The sequence below is a fragment of the Equus caballus genome, chromosome 22 (assembly GCF_041296265.1).
Source record: "Equus caballus isolate H_3958 breed thoroughbred chromosome 22, TB-T2T, whole genome shotgun sequence".
Taxonomy (NCBI): Eukaryota; Metazoa; Chordata; class Mammalia; order Perissodactyla; family Equidae; genus Equus; species Equus caballus.
Genome location: NC_091705.1, coordinates 27,156,565 through 27,169,407, shown reverse-complemented (window position 1 = coordinate 27,169,407; position 12,843 = coordinate 27,156,565). Strand labels below are relative to the sequence as shown.

Here is a 12,843-nt window from a genome sequence, read left to right as displayed (position 1 = left end):
GAGTTCTAAGGAATTATATGGGCCGACTAGTCTGATGGGCAACATTCTCAAGGAAACATTACTCTCTGATGAATCCATATTCATAAGTGATTTTTACTAGGTCATTGTACTAACTTTCTTTAAAATTTTGCTAATAAGCATCTTTTAAATTAACTAATTAACCCTGCAATTTATTGTAATTCTTATTACGGAGGGATATTTGCTAGCTTTATCATTTCTAGTCAACTCTTGGCCTAGCGCTATAAATGAGTGAATGTCCTTTCTGGGTCATGTGCATCCTGCCCTGGGTTTTTATGACAATGCCTCTAACCAAGTAAAGTAATAAAATGTTAGCTATTCAGTTTTTCTCAGCCCAGTTATCTAGTACTACCATTTCTCTCTATCATTATGGCGGAAGTGCCTTTTAATGCTTTTCAAAGTTACTAGAGTGTTGGATGAGCCTAATGAGTCGTAAGTTATTTATTAATCAAAGCAAGCCAACACAAAGAAGTAGGGAAGACTTTTTTAGAAAACATCATAGCTTTGCCCAAGATGACCAAATAATGCCACAATTACATCATTTTAACAAGTTGGATTGAAATTAGAATTTCAGTTTTATTATAGACTTCTACTTTTAGTTTCTTCTTATCATGTCTGGTTCTATTCCTAACAGTTCTCTCTTCAGCAAATATAGACTTCTCTATGTAATCTCTCTTTTACATAAATTCTAAAAAGTGAACACTGATTTCACAAGCATTTTGTTTGTAAGGGACTTTGAAAAGTATAGAAGATAATACACATACTAGGTAATAATGATGTTCCTGAGCCCTAAGGTTATGGAGTGCTTTCTTAATCATCAAAGAAATATTAGTTATGTTCATTAAAGTTATCTTTTTTACATCTTAATTCTTTGGCTATTGATACTCATTGGTATATTTGGTAATGTTATTAACCAGAAACTTTTCTCCTATTAAAAAAATGGTCGTCATTATGGCATTTGGATTTAAAAGCTTAAAGTATGTGTTCTTTTTGAAAATTAGAAATTAATTTAAAGAAAACAGAAGTGAGATCAGAAAGAAAGAAAGAAAAGAGAAGAAAATTTACTGTTTTATTCGTTTCTTGGTGGGTGGGTTCCACTTGGTTGCTACCATATGCTTTGTCTCGTCTGTTTTTTTATGATTCCAGAGGGAAAGTTGGCTACCTTTTGGAGGATTACTAAATCAAGAACATTTCTTCACTTTTTTAGCTTAAGTTAGTCTCTGATTTTTCTTGGTTCCCTTGTGACCTCAACTGAGTCCCTAGTATTTGTGTTTTAAAATCTTTTGTCATATGATAGTGTCTACTTTTTATAACTTTCATTTTTTAATTTGTGATATCAAAACATCAAAGTATGACATTCTAGTATAATTTAGGTAGGAAAATGTAGGTATAACTTTCCATTTTGAAAGATGGTGAGCCCTTTTCAGCAAACGTTGACTCAGAAATCTATGGCTAGACACTTGTATTGCAATGGGAAGATACTTTGTTTTGTGTTTTCAGATGTCTTTGTTTAGGGAGTAAAATGCCTGCTTGTCTGTCTACATCAGCAATATCACTCATATTTCCTCCATATTTTTCTGTAACGTTTTCATGCGTAGTTCCATTTTTCTTCTAGATTCATCTTTAGGAATTTCCTTACCTTTTTGACTATCCTGAAATAACTGTTCTTTTTTACTATCTTTATGTTGCAATATCAGATAAGACAAGGACAACATTTACTAGATTCAGCCACATGTCATAGACTAGGCAGTTTCCAGATTAGCCTTAGGACTCAAAATTATTCCTGTTCTGAAGGACACTGACAAACTGGAATGCATTCAAATGTGGTAGTGAGCCTTGTGGAGGTTTCAGAAACCATGTTGAGTGAAGAATGGTTGAAGGAAACAGTGATTCTTACCCTGGAAAGGAGAAGAAGAAATGATGGTCTTCTCAGATATTTGAAGGGCAAATGTAATAAAAATGAAGAGGCTTAATCTGAGGTATTCCAGTGGGCAGATGATGTTTAATGAATGTTACATGAAGCCGATTTAAGTGCAATAAAACAAAAATCTAACAAGAATTGTCCTCCAATGGCATAGGTAGCCTCACAAGGTCATTGGACTTCTTTGAACAGGAGCCCAGATGGTTGACCTTGAATCAAGAATGCTGTAGAAGGAGTTCCAGTACAGAATAGAAGGTTCAAATGACTTCACAGCCCCTTCCAGCTCTCAGACAGCTGTTAGTGCAAGCCTTTTACTAGATTCGTTTTTCGTCTTGTAGGATGGCGCAAAATGCATTTGCTGATGGGAGAGTTTTTACTTCTTAAAGCTGTCTTTGGTACTTGTGTTTTAGTCAAGTAGACTGATGAAAACTTCCAAAGTTAGGATGAGGTAAACATGAAGTCATTTGAGGACCAGAATAATTTGTATTGACTGGGTGGGAATTTAGTTCACCTACCTCCTTAACTTATATTAACACAGGAATCTTGAAGAGGTTCTTTCCTCAAGTTGCTATTTCCAGTCCCTGTGTGATGGTCTACAGGGACTTGCTTTAGAGATTTGTCCAGGAAAATGGCTCACCCAAGTATAAAGGCTTGGCTTCACTGCAGGAAAAGTGAGACACTATAAAATGCTCCTGATTGCCACAGTATGAACACTGTATAAATCTACCGGCCAATCTGGTGAGGTCTTCATTGTTTGTAATGAATACTTTCTTCATGAACATGTTGTAGGGGGAAACCTCCTTCTCAAGGAAAGATTTGAGCCTTGGAGGCAAGTCTGCCTTTCTTCAGGGTCATTAATTGTATACCTAGAGGACTCTGTATATAAGACTGTGAAGGAAACTGCAGAGTTAAAAAAAAAAATCAAGAAATAGGCCATTAGGAATTTTACTTAAAATTATAAATGTGTCTGTAGTCGAAGTGGGCCATAAGCTCCATGAAAGCAGGAGGTTTTCTGTTTGTTTTTTGTTTTGTGAGGAAGATTAGCCCTGCACTAACTGCTGCCAGTCTTCCTCTTTTTGCTGAGGAAGACTGGCCCTGAGCTAACATCCATGCCCATCTTCCTCTACTTTGTATGTGGGACGTCTGCCACAGCATGGCATGTCAAGCGGTGCCATGCCCACACCCAGGATCTGAACCAGCAAACTCCAGGCCGCTGAAGCGGAACATGTGCACTTAACCGCTGCACCACCAGGCCGGCCCCAGGAGTTTCGACTGCTTTGTTTACTGCTGTATTCCCAGCAACCAGATCAACGCCAGGCACTGAGTTAGGTACTCAGTAAATTATTTGTCAAATGAAGTGAAGAGCTAACAGATGTCCTAAACTCCCTGTCTCAAGGTTAGGAGTAGGCCTATCAAGGTCAAAGCATTAGGATCATGAGATCATTAGGATATCGTTATTTTGGTGAGGGTACAGACCAGTGCTTTCCAAAATGTATTGTGTGTCCATTACCTCTAAGAACTGCAGGTTCTTTTTTAGCCTGCTGATTTGGTGAATTATTACATTGATTAATTTGTGAATGTTGAATCAACTTTGCATTCTGGCATAAATCCCACTTGATCATGATATATTATCCTTTTTAAACATTGAGGACTTTGATTTGTTAATATTTTAAGGATTTTTGCATCTATGTTCATATAGGCTGTGGTTCTATAGTTTTGTTTTCTTCTAATGACTTTGGTTTTGCCATAAGAGTGATGTTGGCCTCATAGAATGAGCTGGGAAGTGTTCTTTTCTCTGTTTTCTGGCAAAGTTTGTGTAGATTTGGTACCACTTACTTAGATGTTTGGTAGAATTATGTAGTGATGTCATTGAGCCTGGAGTTTTCTTGGTGGGAAGATTTTTAACCACAGATCCAGTTTTTTTTCTTTCTTTCTTTTTGGCTGAGGAAGATTCACCCTGAGCTAACATCCATGCCAGTCTTCCTCTATTTTTTAGTGTGTGGGCTGGCAGCACAGCATGGCTGCTAACAGAGCAGTGTAGGTCCACATCTAGGAACAAACCTGGGCTGCTGAAGTGGAACGCACCAAACTTAACCACTAGGCCACTGAGACTGGCCCCCAATTTCTTTAATAAATACAGGACTCTTCAGGTTATTCATTTGTTCTAGTGAGCTTTGGTAGTTTGTGTCTTTCAAGAGTTTTGTCCATTTCATCTAAGTAATCAAACTTATTGGGCTAAAGTTATTATATTCCTTTATTATTCTATTAATATCTTTAGGATAGGTAGTGATGTCCTCTCTCTGGTTCCTGATATTGTTAATTTGTATCTTCTCTGTTGTTTTCTTTACTAGTCTAACTAAAGGTTTATCAATTTTGTTGATGTTTCAAAGAACCAGCTTTGATTTTCTATGTTATTTTTCTGTTTTCAACTTTATTGATTTCTACTCTAATCTTTATTATATCATTCTTTCTGCTTGCTTTTAGGTTTAATTCACTCTTCTTTTTTAGTGTCTTACCATGGGTTTTTTAAAATGTGGGCTTCTAATGCTAATTTACTTCCCATGTAGATATATCTGATTTCCAGTTGTTATATGTTCTGTTCTGTTCTATGAGCTTTAGACTAAATGCCTTGGAAAAAAATGATAGCCTTCAAATTAGCAAATAAAAAATCTTAGTTACAATCAGAGACATAATCCTTCCTTAATTTATTATGAGTATTGCTGCCCATCAGAGACACTGTTGTTTTGACTCAGAGAGTATAGAGAAATATAGTAGTGCATATGGTATATCCTTGATGACCTTGAACCTTAAAAAGCGTAGCTCTGCTAAAATTCTGTATTGGTTTTTATTCATTTGCTATGTCCTTCTCTGTCTGTTAATTTTTGAATTTTTTCTTTTTTTTAGTCTGTGCATTTTTGAATCTGTCATTTTAAGTAAAAATAAGATTGTACAAGGCTTTTCTTGATGTACTAATTTATTTAGTTGTATCCTTAAGGAATTATTTTGAAAGTCCTTAGAAATACCTGTTCCCTTGGTACTAAGTTGGTCTTCAGACCTACAATTCAACTCTTAAAAAGAGCTTATTTTTTTAAAATTAATTAATTAATTTAATTTTTTTGAGGAAGATTAGCCCTGAGCTAACTACTGCCAATCCTCTTCTTTTTGCTGAGGAAGACTGGCCCTGAGCTAACATCCATGCCCATCTTCCTCTACTTTATACGTGGGACGCCTACCACAGCATGGCTTTTGCCAAGCGGTGCCATGTCTGCACCTGGGATCCGAACCGGCAAACCCCGGGCTGTCAAGAAGCAGAACGTGCGAACTTAACCGCTGCGCTACGGGGCCAGCCCCAAAAAGAAGTTATTTTTTATTTTCAGATTTATTTTTATTAAAGCATAATGTACATACAGAAAAGGATGTAAATCTTAAATATACAGCTCAGTGAATAAATTAAAACCATCATTCAGATCAAGATTCTAAGAGAATTCTTAGTGCTTTAGGGAATAGTAAAAGGTTGTTCTTTCTACTATATCTTATATTCACTGGAAATCCTTATTTATAAACATAGTCTTCTGTTAATCAGCAGACTAAAACTAGGGAAAGCAGGAAAATATGACTGCTTCCCCAAGGAAAAAAATGATTTACAGAATAGAGAGTAGTGCCTCTGAGGAAAGATGGAAAGATTGCAGGTTTTTTTTGTTTGTTTGATTTTGGCCAAAGAATGGGTAATTTTTTAATATAAAGGGTTTTGTTACTGAACCAGGTTCATTTTTGCCTGCCGCCCAGAATACCAAACACTGAGACCACGAGAATGCAGCAGAGAGAGGGTTTACTCACAAGGCAGCCACTTGAGGAAGTGAGAGCATGAGCCTCAAATTCATTTCCCCCAGAATAGGGACAGAGGGATATTTATAGGATAGGGGGCAAGGTGGTCTGAAGTGTGGAGAGAGGTGACTGGAGGTGTGGAGAGGTCAGGTAATTGATGATCGGCGCAAGCGTAGTCAGACCCCGTGCCTCTTCTAGGACCCGTGTTCACAAAATGGAGGCGTTAGCATGATCTGAGGGTGGAGTTTTTAGCCTCTTGACATCAAAAGGTCGCCTGTCTGACTTCTGCGCGGGCCCAGTTGATGAGTTGGTCATCTCAGCCATCCTGAAGTGGACAAGGAGTTCTTATTCCTGAAAAACAGCTCACACACCCATTACCATGGTGACCCAGGCTCCAGGGAGATGTTATCTATAGGAGCCTAGTGGGAGTCAGATAGCTTATTGCCGAAACAGCACAATTAACAATGGGAGGGTTAAACAACTAAAAGCTATAATCAGTAGTTGCAAAAAGGGAAAAAACTTTAGTTCCTAGCTACTTAATCATCAATGGCTAACTCTTCCGGTTTCAGTTTGAGATTGTAAAGAACTAATGTGGATGATGCTGAACAGTGATTTAGAGGCTCAAATGTGGTAAAATGGGCTTGAATTTAAGGAGAGATTCTATTTAAATATTGAGAAACTTTTTTGACATTTTCATGCTAAAATCCTAAAATGTGAAAATTGTGTGAAGTCTCTGTGAATGGCTAGCTTTAAGAAAGAAATATTTATGTTGGTTTAGCTATTAAATTGCCTGCAGACAGGTTTGGATCCCTCCTTCTAGTTGAAGAAATACAAGATTCTGTGACCAACGTCTAATGGCACTAGAACATCCACTTGGTCATGTCTTGAGTTGGTTTTATTCTCTTTGTCTAGAAGATTAAGATTGCGGCCCTGCGCATGTATACTAGCTGTGTGGAGAAAACTGACTTCGAGGAATTCTTTCTAAGTAAGTTACTGTTTTTGATAGTTCTGAAAAGGAAAATGTATCTATTTTTCATTTTTCTGATTGTGTCGTAGTAGGATAGATTTTTTTTAGTCTCTAGTGAAACAATTTTTCCTGTACGAAGTGTATAATAAAAGCTTCTTGTTTTTCTCTTTTAATAGAGTAAACAAAGACTGAAAGAACCCTATACATAAAACATTTTAACAAGTTTGAAAAAAATATTGAAGATTTGTCTAGTGCTTTGACATTAGCATCCCCTTTGTCCACACGTGCATCTTTTTATATAAGAGTAGTCATATAATTGTCCTGTTTTACATTCTGGATGTTTATTTAGCATTTTGACATGAACTTTTTGCCAGTCATTCCTCTTTTCTTTCTAGTTTTTAATTGTTTTAGTTAATCCTCGTATATGCCTCATGATTTTGTTTCCTTCTGTTGAAGGACTGTTGGGTCAAAAGACATGTATAATTTTATTATTTATATCCCATTGATAAATTGCTTTCCAAAAGGGTTTTGCTGGTTTAGACCACTACTAGTACTTGATTGTAACAATACAGTATTCATTTTTATGCTGTAAATTGCTGTGGTTATAAACAAAGTTAGTTAAATCAGGTACTAAAGTCATTGGGAAAGTTCAAGCTGTTTCCAGTTCTACAGATTTTGGAAGGAAATGTGTGCTATGCACGTCTATGGTAATAGCCGTTCTCCTCAAAGCAGTGAACACTTAACTGTGTATACTTGATATTTTTCATGGACAGCAAACATTTATGTGTAATTATGTTAACAACAATGAAGAAAGCTAGATGCAGTTCTGATTATTTAATAACTATTTTGGTTTTTTAAAACCAAAGGCAAGTCGTTTTGTTTTACTTTTGTTTATTTCAGCAGATTGATATTATTTTAGAAACTTAAAATACCATACTGAGTTGTAATCCTAATTTAGTATCCACCTTCTATTTCTTATTTATTTGTAGTGAGGAAAGAAAACTTTCCTGCTGCTTTTGAGTCTCTAAAAATTTCTCACTTTAGGACAAATTAGTGTGAAAGGAGAAAATATTCTTTCTCTACCTGATGAAGAAACTATTACTATTAGAAGGTGGATTTTTCTTAAGTGGTTTCTTGAATCCATGTGCTGAAGTATTTTTCATCAGATCTTTTAAAAATCCTATCCTTAGACATCTATTTAATATTTGATTCAATGAATAACTCAGAAATTTATTGTAATTATTTTGAAAGGATGTTTACTAGCTTTCTTTATCTTAGCCAGTCCTCATTATTGAAGATTCTTGAGTTAATGTTATAGTATCAAATAATGAGACTATTATTAAGTTAATATATCATGTTTCAATTTATAGTCTGTTATAAATTACTTGTAAAAATAAACGTTTATAAAAGTTGTTACCATTATATACTAATAATTCACATTTACATGGTTTGCTTTTACATTTGTCTTATTTAGGAGTTACAAAACCTTGTGTGAAAGAAAGGGCTTGTATTCTTATTTTCATTTTTGTTTTGTTTTCAGAAACAGTTGAAACTTAGACTAATTGACTTGTCCAAAGTTGTGTAGTTAAGCCTTGATCTTATGTCATCTGGCTTAAAATCCAGGAATTGTTCCACTATAACATATTGCCTGTGAATGAATGTAACTGCAAATTAGAAATTATAATCTGTCTTAATAATTTTGTATTTTATTATATTTAAATGAGAAATACCTCTATGAAATATTCTGTTAGTTTTGTAAACCAGTGTTTATACATATTAGAGCACTTAGATCTCAGTGAGCTTTGTCCTAGCTTTGCCCTTTGAAATGGTTACCCAGGGAGGAAGTATATTTTTCAGTGACATCACTCTTACTTCAAGTTTTCTAAGGCTCAATTTGAGAATTGCCTGTTAAGACCAATAGTAAGTTCGTTTGCATTATGCTTCATTGTGTTCCATCTTTGTCATTTGTGGGTAGGTTACAGTTAGGATCAAACCAAAGTGGTTCCAAATTGTGGCTAGTGAATAAAAAAGGGAGCCAATCTGAAAAGCATCGTTTGGAGACAGATAGAGAAAATCTATAAATTAATGAGACTGACTTTCTTGTATCTTGGATTCTAAAGAGTAGGCTAGACAGGTGTGAGGCAAAAGAAGAAAATATATATATTGCTTCCCAAGATTACACCTTTAAAGTGGCCATTGCTTCCTTGGACTTGTGGTGATTTATGGCTTGACTTCTAGAGTCCTGAAAGTTCAAAAAATTTTTGAAAGGATTAAGAGCCTCAGGTAGCTGGCCAGCGTCATCCTCATTTCAACAAAAGAGGCCAGTGCTATTTCATGAAGATTATATAAGAGTGAGTTCTTTACTCACAACATGCTTCTGAGTAAATAATATACCTATCAGCCTCTTGGACAGGCCCCCATAAAATACCAAAGGTATAGACTCTCTCATCTCCGAGCCAGCATGGTGGCTCTCATCCAGAGACCTAGATATTGAGGGTTCTAACTGGTGAGATATCTTAGCAGCCCACTGTTGTTTCCAGGATGTTTTGATGATGTTGTTTGTGGCATAAATAAGCTCACCCTCTGTGAGCATGCAGTGCAGTGGTTTGCTAACTGGTCTTTTGGAGATCAGTTCTATTATGAAGAGCACTTTGGCAGAGGTGGCCAATCAGTAAAGTTTGTGTTTAATCCCACGCTGTTGTCTGCAGACTGCTTTGTCTTTATCCCTTAAGAGACTTAATATCTTGGAGAGGAGGATCCTTAATGGATAGGTTTTGAGTCAGTGATCAAGTCTCATCATTTTATTGATACAGTCTTAAATCGTGAGTTTTTTCAAAGATAATATAAATCCTAGTTTATAATAATTAACTAGTGTTTAAATAATTAACTGAAAAACAGCAATAATGAATATTTATTAATTACCTATTAAATGCTAACCATTTTGCTAAACATTTTATAGCCTTATCTCATTTAATCCTCACAAAAATCCTATAAGGCGGGTTCTCTTGTTCTCCCCATACTTATAGAGAAGAAAATTGAGGCACTGAGAGGCTAAGTAACTTTACCTAGAATCATACAGCAAGTAAGAGGTAGAGTCAAGCTTTTGAATCAGGCACTGTGACTCTAGAACCTGCATTAAACAAAAACTATGTTAGTACTGCTGCCCCATAACTGTAATGAATTAATTTTATCCAACTTGGTGTTGAGGAAGAAAGTACTTAGCCTCAGAAAATAATGTACTGAGTGTGTATTGGAGCAAGAGTGATAATGGCAAAAAGACTCATAGCAGGTTTTAACTTTGAAGTGTTTGAAGTGTTTAAACACATTTCATTGAGCTAAAGAATCTGCTGTATTTTTGTGTTGCTCACAGTCAAATGGTCTTGTTTTTTAGGGCTTTACCCTATGAGTTTCTGTTCTGACCCCAATGGATACAAAGAGTCAATCATATGCCGGCTCTTTTCCCATCCTCAGCCCTGAGCCGACCCCCAGAAGGGAAAATTGTGACCCAAGTCCAGCTGCTGGCCTGTCTGTCTGTGCTTTCCAGCTCAAGAACTGATTCCCTCTCTGAGAAAATTGGAAAGGCTCCTGGAGGCTGCTGAGAAGCTTTGATGTAGAGGTAGCAATTGAACAGATTGTCCTTTAGAAGCAGCCAAATTTCATTTTCCAGATTGAAAGACAGACTTCCAAGAAAACTTTTCTTTTTAATGTTTTGTTCTAGCATCCAAAAAAGACCCAATTTCAGATCCGGGCTTGAGAGTTTCTCATGGCTATTCTTGTTCTAGGTGGAGGGTGGTTGGCCCACTCTCAGATGGCATGTATCTTAATAGCTGTGTGGCTGGCCAAGCCAGCCTTCACCTCCCTCCTGCTGGGCTCCGAGAGGAAGTTCACTTGACAGCTGCTGGGCACCTCCCAGTAAGCTCACCAGAGTATTTTGGTGTCACTTTGTGACAGACCTGGACTTAAACCCTACCCCAGCCACTCGCTTGTTAATACTGTGGCTGCCCGCAAGTTACTTAGTCTTTTGAGTCCATTTCCTCATCTCTAAAATGCCTCCCTTCAAGGTTAAGGTGAGGATTAAATGAGATAATATATTGACATTACTAGCAGTGGACTGGCATAGAGTATGGGCACTTAGTGAATGTTAGTTTCTGATATTAGTATTAGAGAGGCAGTTAGCAATTAAGACCACAGTGTCTGGAATCAAGCAGATCTGAATTTGATCCCATATGTCTCATTTCACAGCTCTGTGACCTTGGGCAATTGTCTTGATCTCTCTAAGAGTCAGTTTTCCCACCTGTCAAATGGGAAAAATATCAGTACCCACCTCATAGGATTGTTGGGAGGATTCATTGAGCTAATGCATGTTAAGCACCTATAATGTCTGGTACATAGTAAGCCCGTGATGAATTATAGCTCTTTATTATTATTAGTGTTGTTAGAGTACCTCACAGGGTACCCTGTGTTTTCTCTCCTAGTGGCCCTTGTTTGTTACCATTTAGTACATTGTTTACTTCATTGATTCATGAAAGGCAGAAGATACCACTTCTTTCTTGAGTCATTGCTCCAAAGGACAAATTCTACCCTAAGGGCCCCAATTTCCCACTGATTTCTCTTTTTTCTTTATCCTCTTGCTCTAGCTTTTCTCATTGTCATGTAATAAGGAGGGCACTTTCAGTGTGGGGTCCCTCATCCAGCCAGAGGCATTTCTTAGAGATCCTAGAATTGAGAGGCTTGGATGGCTAAGCACTGACCTGATTTTTGGTATCTTAAACCAAGGAGAAGCCCTGCCCAGGTTTGTCATTCCTGGGGGGAGATAAACGGCCTTTCATTAGGTATGGTCTGCTCTCTTATTCAGCTACAGTTCCCTAGAGCCTCACTTCTTTCTCCTGGTCATTTACTTTGGGTGAATCATGCAGCACACTCACGTTTGTAGCACATTGGGTCACCTAAAAGAAGACAGGAAAAGGAGACTAGAAAGACTTAAACTTCTCGGTGGGGCTCAAGTGAAAAAAGCCTATACTTAAGTGGGGTAGGCAAGGTGGTGTCTGCCGAACTTTTCAGAAGAATTTGAGATCAGGAAGGGAAAATAACATAGGATCACACGGAAGTTGGAAGGAACCATAGAAATCATCTAGTCCACATTGTACAAAGGGAGAAAACTGAGGCCCAGAGAGAAGAAGTGATTTGCCCAAGGCCATTACAGCAAGATGGCAGCAGGGCTGGAACTAGAAGGCTGGTTGACTGCATTCGGAGCTCTTTCAACCCGTGGTCCTGCCCTGTGGTTCTGCGCGCTGGCTCTGTGGTAGCATGATCAGAGAGCACTGTAACTGCCATATATTTTAATTGAACAAATTCCTAGCAATATTTAAGATATAGTCACTACTCCTCCTCTAAACCTTCACATGTTTATATTTTATTGTTATTTTCTAGGGTGTCAGATGCCTGATACATTCAATTCATGGTTTCTTATAACTCTACTTCATGTCTGGTAAGTGAGCAATTTAAGTGAAGTCACCAAATGTATTTTTTTTTTTTCCCAACACTGCTGATTTGTAAGGTATAGCCTTCAGCAGGGCTGATTACATGAAATGGCAGTTGTTCAGGAATTAAAAACTGTTCCTTTCATTTTAATAACTGGTGTCTTGAAGCACATTTTTATTAAAGGTCAAAGCATAGTCCCAGAAAGAAACTAATATTTGTAGGATTTTCTCAAAGAACATCTAACCCAGTGAACAATGCTATCAGTATCTCTAAGAGACTCTATGAACTTGGATGGAAAGTTCTCTCCTTTGGCTGTTTTAGGAAAGTTCACATTTACGTAAAAGTGGTTTGAATTGTGAGAATCCGTGGTCATTTTCATTGCTGGTCATCAGAAACCTATAACAAATTATAGCACTGACATTTACGCCTGTACCTCTAAAATGTGCATACAGGTTAGATTCATGCCAGGTTTGTTGCATGTAAAAATATTTAACACCTTAAACAGTATATTTTTTCTTCAGCTGCAAAATAAGTAGCCAAAAAAAATCAATTTTTCATCTAATGTTACACAGTATTAAAGGTCAGAAGGATATAGGAAAGACGTTGAAGTGGGGGCTGGGGAATGTATTTA

At 37.0% G+C, this 12,843-nt stretch overlaps 1 protein-coding gene across 2 annotated transcripts in view; it reads left to right on the top strand.

Annotated features, from left to right (window-relative positions):
- Positions 1–12,843, top strand: part of UQCC1 (ubiquinol-cytochrome c reductase complex assembly factor 1) — an 88,589-nt gene that overhangs the window by 23,413 nt on the left and 52,333 nt on the right. For both annotated transcript variants that reach the window (XM_001501608.6, XM_070247416.1), the window contains exons 5-6: positions 6,677–6,749; positions 12,162–12,219. In XM_001501608.6, the coding sequence (XP_001501658.1) occupies positions 6,677–6,749; positions 12,162–12,219 (131 nt within the window). The remainder of the gene's footprint in view (positions 1–6,676; positions 6,750–12,161; positions 12,220–12,843) is intronic.